The sequence below is a fragment of the Vombatus ursinus genome, unplaced genomic scaffold (genome assembly GCF_900497805.2).
Source record: "Vombatus ursinus unplaced genomic scaffold, bare-nosed wombat genome assembly UNPS02014794.1, whole genome shotgun sequence".
NCBI lineage: Eukaryota > Metazoa > Chordata > Mammalia > Diprotodontia > Vombatidae > Vombatus > Vombatus ursinus.
The window spans coordinates 12,277,478-12,296,090 of record NW_020954572.1 but is presented as its reverse complement, the minus strand read 5'-3'; the positions used below and the strand labels follow the sequence as shown (position 1 = coordinate 12,296,090).

Here is an 18,613-nt window from a genome sequence, read left to right as displayed (position 1 = left end):
TCACATACTCATAATTTTCTTATGTTAATGTTAAATTTGGGGTTACATAACTCTGTTTTTGTGACTCTTTAGGGAAACCAAATAAAGCTATTATAACTTTAAAACAAGTTTTTTTTCTAGGTACTTAATTACATTACGTTATTTACAAGGCAGCTTGGTTGTTCATCTTTTTAAGAAAATACTAATTTCTTTTATGTCAAGTTCATCATTTGCCCCAGGTTTCCAGACTCGTTTCTCAAAATCCTTTGTATATATTTCCATTGTTTTCTTATGAAATTAATCTAAAATAGCAGGTTTTTCTGTTCAAATTATTGCATATATAACTTCCTTTGTAGCATTTCAAGCTTTGAAGGTCTTGGGAGGGAAATTCCATACTAGCTGTTACTGTGTGTTTGACAGTGTTTGGCAATGTTCTTAGGTATAATTATCCAATGAATTTGTTCTTGTGTTTGCTTTTACATGTATAGTTAGAGCAGATCAACACATTGGTCATGTCTGAAAATGCCTTATTATATTCTTTTAGTTCACAGCCACTCTGTTGTGAGTTGTGAGGCAGGCTTCAACATCTTTCCTTTGTAGTCAGTATTGATCATCAGAGTTCTGAAATCTTTAAATTTTTTTTCCCTTTATACCATTATGATTATTGCATAAATTGACTTTCATGGGTTGTTTTGCATTAATTCATCAGTTTGTGCAAATCTTCCCAAGTTTACCAAACTTCAAATTTATCATTTTATAATGTGTATAATAATATTCCATTACATTCATTAACCACAATTTTTTTATCTGTTCCCAAAGTCAAGGGGTATCAACTTTATTTCCAGTATCTTATGATGCTTTAAATCTTTGATAGTTAAATGATAGTACTATGGGAACATTTCAGAAACCTTTAAAAGTAGTCATTGTTGATGATAACCTAAGTTATTACTTTATGAAGGAAACCAAGAACATACATAGCAAATCTTAAATATGTACCAAAGAACTAAAGTTGCTCTTAGGTTGCTCATGATTATCATCTCTTGTACTGTGACTTCATAGTACACTTTAGGTTTAATGTATACACATGTAAATTTGGGAAATTTTAGTATTTCTTACTATGTAGTTATTTTTGAGTGATTTTTTTTTCATTTTAGTTTTATGGGAATAATTTGTTTTTATTTTAAAGGAAAGCAAGTCTTGCTCTTATTAGAAAAATGATTCATTTTTGTTCTGAAGCACTCCTTAAAGAAGTTTGTGATTCTGATGCTGGTCACAATTTGCCTACAGTACTAGTGGAAATTACTGCCACTGTTCTTGATCAAGAGGTAAATTATTTAATAAAACTTTTTTGCTTCTTATATCTTTATCTTTACTTATATATATCATAGAAATCATGTGATTCTCAGGTAAATTTTGATTTAAATTAATATGTCATTCTTTATGTAGCATATAATGGAATTTAGTAAATTGAAACTAGTAAACTTGTTTTAATCACTCTCTCCCTAATTTTTTGTAGGATGATGATGACGGCCATTTATTAGCTTTGCAGATCATAAGGGATTTGGTAGATAAAGGTGGTGATCTGTTTTTGGATCAGCTTGCCAGACTTGGAGTAATTAGTAAAGTGTCAACTTTGGCAGGACCTTCTTCTGATGATGAAAATGAAGAGGAATCAAAACCTGAGAAAGTAAATGGTCTTAGAAGCAAAATATTAAAGGATATGTTCTGGAGAAGGAACATGTTTGTTCCTGTGTAATATTGCTCTTAAAAAAGTGACTATAAAACTTGTCAAATGAGAGAGATTAAGCAACATGCATTAGGTCTCACAGCTATTTAATGGAAGAACCGGGACTGGAACCTGTATCTTCTGACACCTTATCCAGTGTTCATTTTGACCACACTGTGCCACTTTTTCTGTGTCACTGATCATATGTACTCATAATTTAATTAATTGTTTTGGTTTGGCCTAAATACTTGTCATGAGAAGGCAGCTAGGTGGTGCAGTGGATAGAGCCCTAGCATAGGAATCAGGAGGACCTGAGTTCAAATCCGGCCTCAGACATTTGATGCTTACTAGCTGTGTGACCCTGGGCAAGTCATTTAACCCCGATTGCCTCACCAAAAAGCAATAAATAAATGAATGAATGAATGAATGAATGCTTGTCATGTTTATGGTAAGTTAATTCCCAATGTGTAAATACATGTGTTTACCTTTATATTTGAATGTTATTTAGAGGTTTTTTTATATCCTAAATTTATCATTTGTTGGTCAGATTTTATAAATGTTTTCTAAATTATTGTAAATCAGATTATTTTCCTAGTTTCACTTAACTTTCTTATTTTTATAGGAAGATGAACCACAGGAAGATGCTAAAGAATTGCAGCAGGGCAAACCATACCATTGGAGAGACTGGTCAATTATTAGAGGAAGGGACTGCTTATATATCTGGAGTGATGCAGCAGCTTTGGAATTATCTAATGGCAGCAATGGGTGGTTCAGATTTATCTTGGACGGGAAACTTGCCACAATGTATTCCAGTGGCAGTCCTGAAGGTGGATCTGACAGTTCAGGTAACAAATTATTTTCGTCAGAAGGTCTATTTTCTCTAGATTTGTTATTGTTAAAGGTAGTTTAACAATAGATTTAACAAGTAGATTTAGAAGTGATTTTTTAAAAAAAGTCACAGTCCTGTAATGGACATATTAGTCATCCATATTCCATATTTTTAAGCATATAGTGGACGTTAAAACCCAGGTCCTTTGCCTCTACAATTAGCTGTCATTTTGCTATACTGATCTTTTCACCTGATTGTGGGGTTTTTCACATATCCTGTAGCTAAGCCCTGGTGGTACCCCAGCTGCATGCTAACTAGACCTCTGTGAGTCTCAGGGAAATAGTTTTTTGTTTTTGTTTTTGTTTTTTAGTGAGGCAGTTGGGGTTAAGTGACTTGCCCAAGTTCACACAGCTAGTAAGTGTCAAGTGTTTGGTCTGAGGCTGGATTTGAACTCAGGTCCTCCTGACTTCAAGGCTGGTGCTCTATCCACTGCGCCACCTAGCTGCCCCGTAATAGTTTTCATATATGTAATCTGCCTTACTCTTTATGTAGCCTGATTGTGTCCATCGACCTACCCATTCTCTGTGGGCATAACATCTTGTGTAGCACCCACAGCCTCCTTATCCCTGTAGTCTGGCTCACTTAACCCTAATTTGTCCATAATAGATCAGAGGTATATTTCCTCCCTACCCACATCCCAGTTGTAACCCACCCAATCAGGCACCTGGTCACAGGCACAACTATGCTGCTATTACTCTAGACTTCCTCTGGTTTTTTTTAAAAATAATGTTTAATTTTTTTCCCCAATTACATATAAAAACAATTTAAAACATTCATTTTAAAAACTTTTTTGTCCAAATTTTATTCCTTCTTCCTTCAGCTCCTTCCCTGAAATGGTACGCAGTTTAACGTAGGTTATACATGTGCAGTCATGCAGAACATTTCCTTATTAGTTGTGTTGTGAAAGAAGATGGTTCTTTTTTCCTCTTTCTTAGATCTCTTAGCAGTATTACTGGGCCAAAGGGTATGCATAGTTTAATAACCTTTTGGACATAATTTAAAAATGCTTTCCAGGATTGCTGAAACAGTGCAGTTCTACCAACAATACATTAATGTCTTTTTGTCCTATAGCCCTTCCAGCATTTTAAATTTTCCTTTTTTTTGGTCTGTTTTGCCAATCAGTATATGTCAGGTGGTACCTTGGTATTGTTTTAATTTACATTTCTCAAATTGTTAGTGGATTTTAGAACATTTTTTCATATGGCTATTGATAGCTTAAATTTCTTCCTCTGAAAACCACCTATTCATACTCTTTGAATATCAACTGGAGAATGGCTCTTATTCTTATAAATTTGATTAAATTCCATATACATATATATGTGTACATATACAGATATACATAAGAATTTTAGTAATGAGATCTTTATCACAGAGACTTGCTACAAAGATTTTTTCTGATTTACCTGCTTCTCTTATAATTTTACCTGAATTGTTTTTGTTTTTATATATAAAAAAGAACTTCATAATTTTTTTGTAGTCACAATTGTCATTTTTACATTCTGTGGTCCTTTCTGTCTCTTACTTGGTCATAAACTCTTCCACCTCCATAGATCTGACAGGTCATTTCTTTCATGCTCCTTTCTTTTTAACTAAGTTTTTGATGTCACACTTTATGTCTAAATCATTTACCTGTTTGGAGTTTCTCTTCATGCATGGTCTGAGATGTTTGTCTTTACCTGGTTTCTGCCAGACCTCTTTGTAGTTTTCCCATCAATTTTTGTTAAAATAGTGAGTTCTTGCCCAATAGCTCAGGTCTTTAGGTCTATTCAACATAAGGCTTCTCTGCTTCTTTGCTTCAGTATGTTGTGTGCCTATGTGTTCCACTGAGCAACCTCTCTATTTCTTAACTCGTACCAAAATGTTTTAATAATTACTGACTTCTTTATAACGAGTATAGTTTGAGATCTGGTACTGCCGGGCTCCTTTCCTTGATTCCCTTGATGTTAAGTTCTATAAAGTAATCCTTTGGCAGGTTGGTATGGTGCTGAATAAGTAAATTAATTTGGTTGTGTTGACATTTTTAGTATGTCTTAACCTACCCATGAGAAATTAATATTTTTCCAGTTATGTATGCCTGTGTAAAGAGTGCTTTGTAATTGTGTTTACATGACTCCTGTGTATTTCTTGGCAGGGATACTCCCAAGTATTTTAGCCTGTAGTAATTTTAAACGGAATTTCTCTTTGTTTCTTCCTGCTACATTTTTTTGATATAAAGAATTTAAAGAAATGCTGATGATTTGTGTGGGTTTATTTTATGTCTTGCAACTTTGCTAAAGTTATTAATTCTTTGAATTGGTTTTCAGTCGACTCTAGAGTGCTCTGTGTAAATCATCATATCTTTTACAAAAAATGATAATCTTGTTTCCTGTCCACGTAGACTTATTCCTTCAATTTTTTCTTGTCTTTTTTTTTGCCATAGCTAGCATTTCTAACATAATATTAACTAGTAAAAATATTACTTGTTATATTGAGGAAAGTTCCATCTTATCCCTATGTTTTCTAGTGTTTTCTTTTTCTTTTTTGGCTAGGCCATGGGGTTAAATGACTTGCCCAGGGTCACACAGCTAGTAAGCGTCAAGCATCTGAGGCTAGATTTGAACTCAGGTCCTCCTGATTCCAGGGCCAGTGCTTTATCCACTGCGCCACCTAGTTGCCCCTTAGTGTTTTCTTTTTTAAATAGGAATGTTGTATTTTGTTAAAGTCTTGTTCTTTATCTGTAGGTATAAATCAAAGATTTTTACTCTTCTTGTTACTAATATGTTCAATTTTGTTTGTAGTTTTCCTAATAATGAACTGGTCCTGTATTGCTGGTATAAATCCATGCTAGTTATGGTATATAATTTTTGTGATATCTTGCTATGGTTTTCTTGCTAATATTTTATTAATAAGATTTTTGCATCATTATTCTTTAGTGATATGGTCTATAGTTTTCTTTCTTTGTTTTAACTCTCCTTGGTTAGGTGTCATAGGAAGATTTAGCAGGACCCTTTCTTTTCCTTTCTTTTGGGACAATTTATCTATTATTAAAATTTATTGTTCTTTAAGTGTTTGATAGCATTCTCCCATAAATCCATCTGTGCTTGGTGGGTTTTTTTTGTTGTTGTTGTTTTTTTGCAGGGAGAGATCATATATGGCTTGTTCAGTTTCTCTTTCTAAGATAGAATTATTTGAGTCTTCTATTATATGTTCTTTTAATATGGACATTTTATATCTCTGTAAATATTTATCCATTTCAATTGGACTGTCAGTTTTACTGGCATATAATTGATTAAGATAATTTCTATTAATTTCTTTTATTGCTTCCTTATGGGTTGTGAATTCATCCTTTTCATTTTTGAAAAAGGTAATTTGGTTTTTTTTGCCTTTTTTAAGACCAAGATTCATTTTTTTTGACTTTTTACTTATCAGCAATCACTTCCATAAGCTTTTGAGTTTTAAAATTTTTCTCCCCTTTCTTCCCTTCTCCCTCCCCAAGACATAACTCAAACTGATATAAGCTATACATATACATTCCTATTAAACATATTTTCACATTAGTGATGTTATAAGGAGGAATTAGAACCAATAGGAGGAACCACCAGAAAGAGGAAACAAAACAAAACAGAAAAAAAAAATAGAAAATAGTATGTTTCAATTTACATTCAAATGCCATAGTTCTTTCTTTGGATGTGGATAGCATTTTCTATCATGAGACCTTTGGAGATGTCTTAGACAAGATTCAATTTTGTTAATCTCTCCTTTGATTTTAAGGATTTCTGTTTGGATGTTTAATAACAGGGGGGAGAAGGGAGAGAAGGTTACTTTGTTGCTTTTCTAGATTTTTAGTCATATTCCCATTTGTTGATCCATTCCTTTCTCTCCTTTTTATTGATAAAACTATTTGGAGAGAGAAGATTTCCCCTAATTATTGCTTTGAATGTGTCCCCCAAATTTTGGTATTTTGCCTCATTGTTATCATTATCTTTAATGAAATTGTTTTCATGACTTGTTCTTTGACACACTTATTCTTTAAGTGACTTGCCCAGGGTCACACAGCTCGTGTCAAGTGTCTGAGGCCAGATTTGAAAGGAGGTCCTCCTGACTCCAGGGCCAGTGCTCTATCCACTGTGCTGCCTAGTTCCCAGACACACTTATTCTTTAAGATTAAAGTCATTTATTCTCCAGTTAATTTTGAATCTTTGCTTCAAAAGCCCTTTTTGAATAAAATTTTTGTTGCATTATTGCCCATAAAGATGAGTTTAATACTTCTGCTTTTCTATATTCGTTTTTGATGTTTTTATGTTCTAACATGTGGTCATTTTTGGTGAAGGTGCCATACACAGCTGAAAAATGGGTATATTTTCTGTTCTCATTTACTATTCTCCAGAGGTCTGTCATATCTAAGTTTTCTTAAGTTCTATTCAAGTCCTTCATTTCTTTTTTGTTTAATTTTTGGTAAAATATGTCTAAGTCTGAGAAGAATGAATTGAGGTCCCCTGGTGTTAGAATTTTTACTGTCTATTTTTCCCTGTAACTCAGTTAACTTTTCCTTTAAGAATTCAGTTTTTATACAGTTCCTTTAATAGTTTCCTTTTAGGAATTCAGGTGTTATTCCATTTTCTGCCTATGTGTTCAGTATATTAATTCATTGTCTGTGATAGTTTCAAGCAAAATATAGTTGCTGTTTCTCTCTTTTCATTAGGTCTGTTTTTGCTGTTGCTTTTTTCTGAGATCATGGTTGCTAACCTTCCCTTTTTTATATCTGTTACAGCATAGTACGTTATGCCCCAGCCCTTTGTTTTAACTGTATATGTCTCTTTCTGTTTCAGTATGTTACTTGGAAACAACATATTGCTAGATTCTGGTTTCTTATCCTTTTGCTATTGAGTTTCGTTTTATGGGTGTGTTCATTCCATTTGCATTCACAGTAATGATTGCTAATTCTGTATTTCTCTCCAGCCTATTCTCTTCTATTTATCTTTTTTTTTCTTTTTTCTTTTTCTTTTGCCTTTTTTCCTTCTCAAAAATCTGTTTTGTTCCTGATCACTGCCTCCCTTAATATGTCCTCCCTCTTCTCTCCCACTCCCTTCTGCCCCTGACAACATTACGTTCCTAATTCCCTCCTGGATCTATGGCCTGGAAATGGGTAGTGAGTGGGAATGTGCTAGTAAATATTTAACTACTAGCTCTCTAAAAAAGAAACATGCTCATGACATGCTTAAGTTTAATTATTAACATTTTCTCCCTCATTCTGACAAAGCAAGCTGTGATTTTCGTAGCATTTGCCTATTTCTGAAGTAAATTCTCATTTAAAATTTTGAGCTGGCACTTCTGGTAGTGTAGGACAGAGCTGCTGGTTGATACCCATTCCAGCATCCTGCAATAGTTGGAGTCCCCGTGACCTCTTCCTGCCTCCTCTGCTTCTTGTTCTGGTTCACAGCCTCAGTCTGTTTTCAGCCTTTGCATGACCTGCTCCTGGCCAGACTTGTTCCCTCTGCCTGCAAACCTCTTTGTCTTCTTAAATCTACTTGGCCTGGAAAAATGACTCACCTATTTTTTTTCCCTGGATTTCCCCACTAAGATTTGGTCTGGTGTGTTTTCTAGATCTGTGGATGGGTTATTTTAAGGGCACTTGGCTATGTTAATTGGCTACTTTGACTCTACTTCTCCTCCCCGCACCTGGCCCCCCACCCCCCACCCCCACCATGCTCCTCCCTTCCCCCAAATTCTTCAAATAACGGGGGATTCTACTTTGGCCAGTCAGTTCTCAACAAAGATGCTCTCTTTTCCCACAGCAATGCTGATGTAAATCCAGTGTTTCCCCTTCTGTTTCTTCCTCTCATACCAGTGAGTGCTGCAGAGGGCAATACAACCACCCCTCTCCAGAAGATATTAGAGAGTGCTGAGCCCAGGTGGCCAGCTCTCCACAGCAGGATGCTTTCAGCATCTGCAGATCCTGGCTAACTTGAGATAGTCCTCTTAGCTTACTCAGTCTTGCAGTTGGGGGCATTCTGTTCCCTGTAAGCAGCTTTTTTTTTGTAGCTTCTTGTGACTCCTGTTTGATTCCTGTATTCAGCTTCTTCCTCTTTTCCATTTCCATCCTTTTTTGGGGGGAGGGGGCTTTCTGTGGCTGCTAATTTAATGATAAGACATGTATATTTCCAACTTGCTTATATAATCTTCCCATATTCTGTAAACAATTATTTAATTGATCCTTTTTTTTACCTTTGAAAAAATGAAACAGTTTTATACGTATCGTTACCTCAGTCACTGCTCTGCCTTCAAAAAAGGCCTCTCAATGCATTCATCTAAAGGGTAATTCTCTATCTGTTCCTCACAACAATCTGACTCCATCATTTTATCTGAGAAGCTCTTGTCAAATTGATTTTATAAAATTTCATTATATAGATATTCTTTTTCTGATGATTTTGGCAATGAAAACGTTCACACGAAAAAGGAATTCTGTTATTATGGAAATATCTTTTAAAGAAAGACAAAGCTTTGAAAGGAAGGAAGCAATAAAAACAGCCACTTTTTTTTTCCCTTTTATAGAAAGCAGAAGTGAGTTCTTAGAGAAGTTGCAAAGAGCTCGAAGCCAAGTAAAGCCATCTACTTCAAGTCAACCTATACTTACAGTTCCAGGACCCACTAAACTTACTGTAGGCAATTGGTCACTAACATGTTTAAAAGAAGGAGAAATTGCTATTCATAATTCAGATGGTCAACAGGCTACAATATTGAAAGAAGATTTACCTGGTTTTGTCTTTGAATCTAATAGAGGAACTAAACATTCATTTACAGCTGAAACCTCTTTGGGTAAGTTATATGTATTTAAATTTTAACAGGTAAGACTTCATGTAATACTTTGCACATACTGTATGTTGATATTGTATATTTTTTGTAGGGTCAGAATTTGTCACTGGCTGGACTGGCAAAAGGGGAAGAAAATTGAAATCTAAGTTAGAGAAAACAAAGCAAAAGGTATTTTTCAAAGAATATTTTTTTTCTCATGTTAAAATTACTCCTAAGAAAGTTTTAAGCTGCAAGTTATGAAGGTTTGAACAAATCAAATTTTATAGTGTAATTCTTATTTTTTTCCTTTCTGTGTTTACTCTTTTTATTTAATTTTTTTCTAACTTCTAACTAAATTTCTTAGTTGTAAATATCTATGTTTCTAGTGCCAAATAACATATTTTCATTTTCTTTCTTATAGTGGTAATAAAAAGCCACAATATAGCAAACAGTTTAGTTTTAAGGTTTAGAGGGATTTTGTTTTTGGAGGGAAAGATCTTACTCTTCTAAGTTTTGGCACTGGTGATAATTTATTTTAATGGGCATAATTTTTAACAAAAATTTTTGTTTTTTTTGCTGCAGTCCCTGGTGTGAATATGATCCTATAATTTCTGCATAATAAAAACGAGCAGGGAGGCAATTTGGATTTGTAAAAATGTTTTACTTCTATATTTGTTTTACATCATTATAGCTCTTAAAAGTGTTAAGGGTAGAGTATCATGGATGAAATTTCTTCTTCTTTGGGATGCAACAAATTTTTTTATGAGAATGGTATCTCTTTATTTTAGGTGGCCATATTCCAAAAGGGATTTTTTAATAGCATATATTTTAACACATTTGTCTAGGACTTGAAATGCTAGCCAAATTAAATGTGTCAGTGTATGTGTGTGCGTGTGCGCACATGCCAGTGCATGCACATGAACACATTAACGGTTTCATTATTAAATAGCAATGTGTTTTGTGAAAATGAAATCCCTTTGAGATAAATTTTTATGTAGTAACATAGCACTCTGACAATTTGTTTTAACTCTTCTTTATTTCAGATTCATGATTTGATACTCTTTGTGGTGTGTTATACTGTATCTTTTACAGTCTTTTGTTGATATGTAGCAAGATTGTTAAAAAAAAATGAATGTGATTAAGTGGTAGTTGGGAGAGGGAAATAGGTAAATTTTTTTCTCCTTAACATTAGAACTTCTATGTAGATTATTTTCAGTTGTAATTAAAATAAACAACATTGATTCTGTGTGGTTCCATGGATTGTAAATTGTGAAATCTGTGGTATTTTTGGTGAGCTAATTTTTTTTCTCCTCCAAATAGTCTTTTTTTGGGGGGAGGGGGAGCAAGGCTATTGGGCTGAAGTGACTTGCCCAGGGTCACACAACTAGTGAGTATCATGTGTCTGAGGCCAGATTTGAACTTTGGTCCTCCTGTCTGCAGGGCCGGTGCTCTATCCACTGCGCCATCCAGATGCCCCCAAATAGTCTTTATTTAATTTGAATGTGAAGAAACCACACCCTAAGACTTTAATATGTATAGAAGTTATATAGATTAATAAGATACAAATTAAACCTAAATCCTATGAGATATAAGATCATAGAAACTTTAAAGGCATTTTTAAGTTTTTATTGATATTTTTGTTTATCACCTTTCCATCTCTTTCCCTGTCTTACTGAGAGCCATCTATTATGCAAAAACACAAAAGAAAAAAGTTAATGAAAACTTAACACATCATCTATGTCTGATATTCTATGTAGTATTCTGTATCCTTGGCCTCCCACCTCTATATAAAGGGGAGGGAGATGCATTTTCACTTCTGTTCTTTGAAACTAAACTTGGTCATTATACTTTTTTTTTTTTTTCAGTAGGCAGTGGGGTTAAGTGACTTGCCTGGGGTCACACAGCCAGTAAGTGTTATGTGTCTGAGGCTGAATTTGAACTCAGGTCCTCCTGACTGCAGGGCCGGTGCTCTATCTACTGCTCCACCTAGCTGCCCCTGGTCATTATACTTTCTTAACATTCATTTTCAATTTTGTTGTTGGTGGTGGCAAACTTGCTATTTTTATTGTTGTAATTATTGCATATATTGCTTTCCTGGTTGTGCTTATTTAACATTTTGCATTAGTTCATATAAGTCTTCCCATTTTTCTTTGTAGTCTTTATATATACCATGTAGTAGTATTCCACTACATTTGTGTACCACAATTTTTTTGCTATTCACCAATTGATAAGTTTCTATTTTGTTTCCAGGAGAACATAGAATCTTAGTAATAACTAAAAAATATTGACTTCAACAGTGATTTTGCCTAGTGACATGTTGTTAGGCTGCTGTTACCCAATATAGTTATGTTAGAGTGATGGAATATTTTAAGCTGATAGGAGAAAAACCCAGTGACTCCATTAAAGCTCTGATACTTTATGAAGAGTAGAGGAAAGATCAGGTAGATTTATTAAATGTGGTATAAAAATAGTTTGCTTTTTTTTGGTAGGTACGAACTATGGCCAGAGATTTGTATGATGATCACTTTAAAGCTGTTGAAAGCATGCCTCGGGGAGTAGTGGTAACACTTAGAAACATAGCAACTCAATTAGAATCATCCTGGGAACTTCATACAAACAGACAAGTGAGTTTAATAACTAAGAAATTCTAACAGAAAATTTTACTTTTTTTCTCATGAACTTGACAAACATGAATAAAGGTAGCTATGTTCCCAGATGAAGAACAGAAAAGAGGACTGCATATGAAACTAAGATTCTTCCATTACATAAAAGTTTGGATTTTTTTTCTGCAAAGCATTACCAGGCTTAACATTTTAACAGTGTTCTGCTTGTCTATGTTCTGTTCTTAATGTGCTTTTGTTCTCTTCATTGTATTTTAAAAGAAAATAATTCGTTGACACTTTTCTTTTGGTATGTTATCACTATCCCACCAATACTTCCTCCCCAAACTCTCTTCTCCCTCACACCCTTTCTCCAAATAAAAGCTCTGCCTTGTAATGATTAAATATTTAAGCAAAACATATCCTCAGATTGACGTGTCTGAAATTGTCTCATTCTGTATCTCTAACATAAACTCTCCTGCAAGAAAGTTTTCATTGATGAGAGTTCTGAAGTTTTTCGCAATTGTTTTCTTTTAAATTGTTTTAATCCTTCTATAGATTGTTGTGCTTTTATTCACTTTTCTTTGTATTAGTTCTTATAAGTTTTCCCTGTTTTCTCTGAATCTGTCATTTCTTAATGCTGTGATAGTTTTTTTACATTCTTGGTCCATTCCCTGTTTGATAGGTACCCCTTTGGTTATCAGTTGTTTGACATGACTATTTTATGCGCATGGTTTCTTTTTTTTCTCTTTCTTTGATCTCTTTGGTGTATGAGACTAGTAGGAATTTAATCTATTTTCAGCATCACTATTTTAGGAGTGTTTTGAGTATAATTCCCAATTGTTTTCTACAGTTTCCAGTTTAAAAAAAAATCATTTCACAGATACACCAGTAGTTTGATATGTTTAAATTCTTATGTCAAATCAACAAACTTTGTAAAGAAGCTGAGGTGGAATTTTTCCCCTCTACCTTTGTATTCAGAGAAGTATAAAAATAATTGGTATATGATGTAGAAATTCATTCATTACCAGGGCTGATAACATTTGAATTAAAATAGGAACTTTGGCCTTTGCTTATTTATTTCTTTATCTACTGTATTTTCTCTTTAGTGCATTGAGAGTGAGAATACTTGGAGAGATTTAATGAAGACAGCTTTGGAAAACTTAATTGTACTCTTGAAGGATGAAAACACTATTTCACCTTATGAAATGTGTAGTAGTGGTTTGGTGCAAGCACTTCTTACAGTTTTGAATAATGTAAGTCTGTTCTTGAGTATAAGTAGAAAAGCAGGCTGTGGTAAATGGAATTACTTAGTATTGTATTTAAAATCTCATTCCCTATATTAAAGATTTTATTTTATCAGGGCCTCCTCAAAACGAAAATATTAAAAGTATTAAGTATAAACTATGTAATATCTGATTTTTAAAAGTTGAGTGAAAAATTCAGTAATAAATTTATTGACTGTTCTTTATTTGTTCAGCTTTAATGAATCTTTATTTTTTTCCCTTTTCCTAATAATAGGAATATTTGAAAAGTCATCTTTTAGTCTTGAGTTTGATTTAATTTATTGATTCATTTCATGTAGTAACAAAGGTAAATGAAAGCCATCAGCACTTACCTTAGTGAATTTCAAGCACTTACTAAGGTAACTGCTGATGGCTTTCATTTACTATGTCCCTCAAAATCAGCTTATGAATTTCCATAAAAGAAATTTGTGATTATTTTTGTATCTAATAAAAATAATGGGGGCAGCTAGGTGGCGCAGTGAATAGAACTCTGGCCTTGGAGTCAGAAGGACCTGAGTTCACATCCAGCTTCAGACATTTAACACTTACTAGCTGTGTGACCCTGGGCAAGTCATTTAACCCCAATTGCCTCACCAAAAAAAAAAAAAATGTATAGCTTGTTGATCACTGTTTTGAATTTCTTTAAAATTTAAGCAACTCTTAGTTTCTTTATCTTTTCTTAATGATGATCAGTTTACTACTATAGGTTTAGTCTGGAGAACTCCCTTGAAAGGAATTTCATAAAGGACCTTTAGATAATCTATTGAATTTTTATCTTGAATAGAATAATTTGTCTAGTAAATACATTTTATGCAAATGTGAATATGATCACTATCCCAATGAGGAAAGAATACTATTTATAGTTTATTATATAATAAGATTGTTTTTCTTTTAGAGCATGGATTTAGAGATGAAACAAGATTGTAGTCAGCTAGTAGAGAGGATCAATGTTTTCAAGACGGCCTTCAGTGAAAATGAAGATGATGAAAGGTAAAAGCCACTTTTTTTGTAATTGCTTGCACAGAATAATGCAGCTGCTTAAACAGTTCCATGTATATTGCTTGCCCTCAATAAATGATTGAATAAAACCCAATTTAGGTACCTTGTTCTGTGAGTCTATATAAAAAAGGAAGTCTCCTGGTATAGTTGAAAGAACTTTTGAGTAGAGTTGGGGAGTTTATGTCCTGCTTCTGCAAAGCACTTTCTAGCCACATGATCAGGGACAGACCACTTAGTTGATATGAATTTCAGTTTCCTTGTGTAAAAAGGGATTATTTTGTCTAGAGCAACATAGCAGTTTTGGGATATAATATGTATAATATTCTTTACATACTTTGAAGTATTCTTTGACACCAAATATGCCTTGTAGTACATGCTTAATAAATGTTGAATTAAACAAAGTATTTTCTTCATCTTCTATTTGAAAAAATCAAAACCAGTTTCAAGTTACATGTTACTTATACAGTGGAAACAACTGATGCAGAAGGATTTTCTTTGACAACAGAAATCTTCAAATTAGTAAAGTTTTTTTAGGTTTATGAGAAATAAAGTTGAATTATGCATAGATGCCTCTGCTTCCTCAGAAGTTTGCCAAAAATAAAATATGGTTTCACCACATAGAGAAAGCAGTATGACTATGAAGTCTTTGTTTGGTAGATAAATAATAAACCAGAATATTTGGATTTTAATCTTTCCTTGATAAATTAGTTCATTTGGTTTAGTTTCTATTATTTTATCAGATTGGATAATAGCTATTAGATAGATCTTTTAATATAATTGTGCTTTTTATTATTCAAACTATTTTGAAATTCTTATACTCTTTTAACAATTACTCTTATCTTCATAGTCGTCCAGCAGTTGCATTAATCCGGAAGTTAATAGCAGTGCTAGAATCTATTGAACGTCTACCTCTCCATTTGTATGATACCCCAGGATCTACATATAATCTCCAGGTAACCATAGAGCACATGAGCTAATAAAAAATGGTGAATATCTATAGTTAAGCAGTCTATCCTTTTGTTAAAAGGTTTGTTCTTCCTTACATTTAATTGACAATGTTGATTTTGGCAAACTTACAAAGACTTTAAATTATTGGAGTATGGTTGTTGAATTGGCTATATAAGTCCTTATTTCACTGTCTTAACCTGTCAAATTATCATGACAGAGTGTAGATGGTTTTCTAAAATCTAGGTTACAATGTTTATGACCTTCTTTTGACAAATCATACTAGTTAATTATATTACAGGAGAAAATTAGTTAGTAGTGAAGTTGGTTTTAGTGAACTCATTCCTGTTTCCAAATGTCCTGAAGCTACTTAATAATCTTCCCTCTAACTTTGTGGGTTATTATTCTACTTTGGACACTTTTGTGTCTTTTTTTTTGAAATAGAAGCAATTTGTCACTTCCTGTTTTCCCCTCTTCTTTTTTCATGGTTTTCCAGAGATTACCAGTTGTGGCTCAGTGATCATATCTGTAGATTCTTTTCTTTTCTTTTCTTTTTTGCTTTTTGGTGAGGCATTCGGGGTTAAGTGACTTGCCTAGGGTCACACAGCTAGTAAGTCTCAAGTGTCTGAGGCTGGATTTGAACTCAGGTCCTGCTGACTCCAGAAGGCTGCCCCAACATCTGTAGATTCTATAAGCACATTGGAGTATAATTTGTCTGGGCTGAGAGTTGACTTACTTAAAGAGTTTAGATGTATTCTTATTTTATCATCTATTTTAGGCTTAAATTTCCATTACACTATAATTGTTACACCCTTTCCAGTTGGATGTTATTTTCCTTCCTGGAGAAGACTGACACAAAATAAGACTTGAATAGTGTTGACTTTTTGTTACATATCATCATTAAACTAATATCCACAAGTATTGAGCCTTCCTCTTTTTTCCTCTCTCGAATCCAAACATGTGAAAAAGTCCTTTCGTTATCTAGCTACATTTTTAGTATTTTTCATGAGTCTCCACTCATCCTAGGATTTTGACAATAAGCAACTCACATTTATGTAGTATTCTATAATTTATAAAGCACTTTGTTCACAGTAACTCTAAGTAGTCTACTTATGAGTTGTACTGTCAGTTTGTATTCAAGCTCAGTTATGTGCCTTTCCTTCTTTAGTACATTTACTTCAGTGAATCTTTAGTCTTATCCTTTTACTTTATAGTTGATTCATATACCTTACATAGGCGATTCACTCAGTGTATTTAAGAGGCCATATTTACTTCTTTCAAATGTCTGATACATACAGAGTTATTTGGAAGGGACTTTATCAAGAGACTATAACATACCTAACAAATGGGTATGCAGCCTTTGCTCAGAGATATCTAAGTAGAGGGAACCCACTATCTCCTTAGGGTACTCTAATTGTTAGGAAGCTTTTCCTAATATGAAGGCTAAATTTACCTTCTTGCAGCTTTTGACCATTGTTCCTTGTTCCTGAGAAGGACTCTAATTTCCCTTCCATTGACAACCTTTCGTGTACTTGAAGACAGCTATTATGTACCCCTGGAGTCTTGGCTGCTTTTTGAAACCAGCAATTTAACCTGTTCTGAATGCACCTAATAGCATTATTGTCTGGTTCACATTTCTATGTAGATGCCACAAGAATAATTTGAGCCATTTTATGAAATTCTTTAAGATTTGGGTAAACTTATATGTATAATATTCCTCTGATCTACCAGTTTAGTAACCCTGTCAGAAAGGGAAATAAGGTTAGTCTGGCATAGCTTGTTCTTGATGAAACCATAGTGAGTCTTTTTAATCCTTGCTTCCTTTTAAAGTTATTTAACTATCTCTTTAGTGATCTATTCTATAATTTTTCCCATCTCGGTCAAAGTCAAGCTCTGTGGTCTGTATTTTATAGACTGTTTTCTGAAGTGTTTTTTTTAAACATTAGTCTTTCACTGCTTCTTGCTTGCTCTGCCATATTTCAGATATTACTGACAGTGACTAATCCATCCATCTGTCAATTTTTTTCAGATGACTCTAATTCTTCAAAGACAATCTCACAATCTTCCTACTTAATCTTGGGTTTCAGCTCCCTGTTAGCCATTTTAATTCTCTCATTTCCAGGACAAAGTTCATTCTCCTCGTCAGAGAAAACAAGCAAAATAAGAATTGAGCAACTGTGTTGTCATATATCATCCCATCCATCCCGAGTAGTGGTTCTCTCTTGTCTCTGGTCCTCCCTTCCCATGTAGCTAAAAACCTCTACTTCTTTTGTCCTAGATTTCCTTGACAGCCTGATTTCATTCACTTCACAGTATATCAGGCACTTTAAATTCCATCACTGACTCTTTTGCTGGACCTCAGTCATATACAGGGACATCACACTGGATCTCACCATTATCTAGTAGTATTCTACTTACCCAACTAAAAAAAAAAATTCTGACATTTCTCTGACTATAATCTTGTATCATATATCCTCATGTTGTACTCCACTTCATTTTTGGCCCATATTTAAAACCTCTAATCCCTCTATACCTGTCAGTAAAAAAAAAATTACCCCTCAATTCAAACTTAAAACCCCAAGCTAAATTTCTGTGTATTTAGCATAATACAGGATTATTATATATGAAACTGAATCTCCATTTCTTACCACTTTTTTAGTAGTATATAATAAGTCTTGTACTTTGAAAACAGTCCTTCTTGTCCGTACTTACTTTTGAGGTTTTTTTTTCTTCTGTGCATTTTCAAAAATGTTTACATGTCCTGCTTTTTTTTTAAAATTAGTATTGCTACCTCCCTAATGCTCAAACAAACATAATGTTTATTTGGGAGATACGATTAGTCATTGAATTAATCAGAGTTCTTAAGTCTTTCCAAGTTATTTTTCTTTAGCATGTTCTTTGTCCTTGTTTGAACTGTTTTGTTTTGTTTTTTCTGGTTCAGCTCACTTTACTTTGCATCAGTTCATGCTATCCAGGATTTTCTGCAGTCATCTCTTTGGTTGTTTTTTAGAGTACAGTAATATTCAATTATATTCATATACCATAATTTTTTGCTTATGCAGTCCTCAATTGATGGATACCCTCCTTAAATTCTAGTTCTTTTCTTTTTTCTTCCTATTTAATTCCTTTTTCAAGATTGGAAAGTTTGTTTTGTTTTGTTTTGTGGTTAACTATTCTTTCCTTGCTATTGCAACCTCCTCACCCTACTGCTTCACCTTCATTTGTTTCTCTGTTGAAATTGAGGGGTTTGTATTCTACACTCTGTGTGTGTGTGTGTACACACATAGTTAGCTTTGCTTATTTCAGATGAGAGAAGTTAATCTAATGGTTACTCCTCTACCTGTTCTTCTGTGTTTGTATACTCTTCTCCTGCCATACCTAACTATGAGAACTAGCAAGTTAAACCCTTTTCTTCTTC

At 33.7% G+C, this 18,613-nt stretch overlaps 1 protein-coding gene across 4 annotated transcripts in view; it reads left to right on the top strand.

Moving 5' to 3' along the window:
• HECTD1 (HECT domain E3 ubiquitin protein ligase 1) overlaps nucleotides 1-18,613 on the top strand; it is a 107,415-nt gene that overhangs the window by 42,835 nt on the left and 45,967 nt on the right. For all 4 annotated transcript variants that reach the window (XM_027870081.1, XM_027870080.1, XM_027870078.1 and 1 more), the window contains exons 11-19: nucleotides 1,166-1,304; nucleotides 1,496-1,666; nucleotides 2,328-2,550; nucleotides 9,126-9,389; nucleotides 9,478-9,554; nucleotides 11,855-11,989; nucleotides 13,075-13,221; nucleotides 14,147-14,241; nucleotides 15,098-15,203. In XM_027870081.1, coding sequence (XP_027725882.1) covers nucleotides 1,166-1,304; nucleotides 1,496-1,666; nucleotides 2,328-2,550; nucleotides 9,126-9,389; nucleotides 9,478-9,554; nucleotides 11,855-11,989; nucleotides 13,075-13,221; nucleotides 14,147-14,241; nucleotides 15,098-15,203 — 1,357 coding nt within the window. The remainder of the gene's footprint in view (nucleotides 1-1,165; nucleotides 1,305-1,495; nucleotides 1,667-2,327; nucleotides 2,551-9,125; nucleotides 9,390-9,477; nucleotides 9,555-11,854; nucleotides 11,990-13,074; nucleotides 13,222-14,146; nucleotides 14,242-15,097; nucleotides 15,204-18,613) is intronic.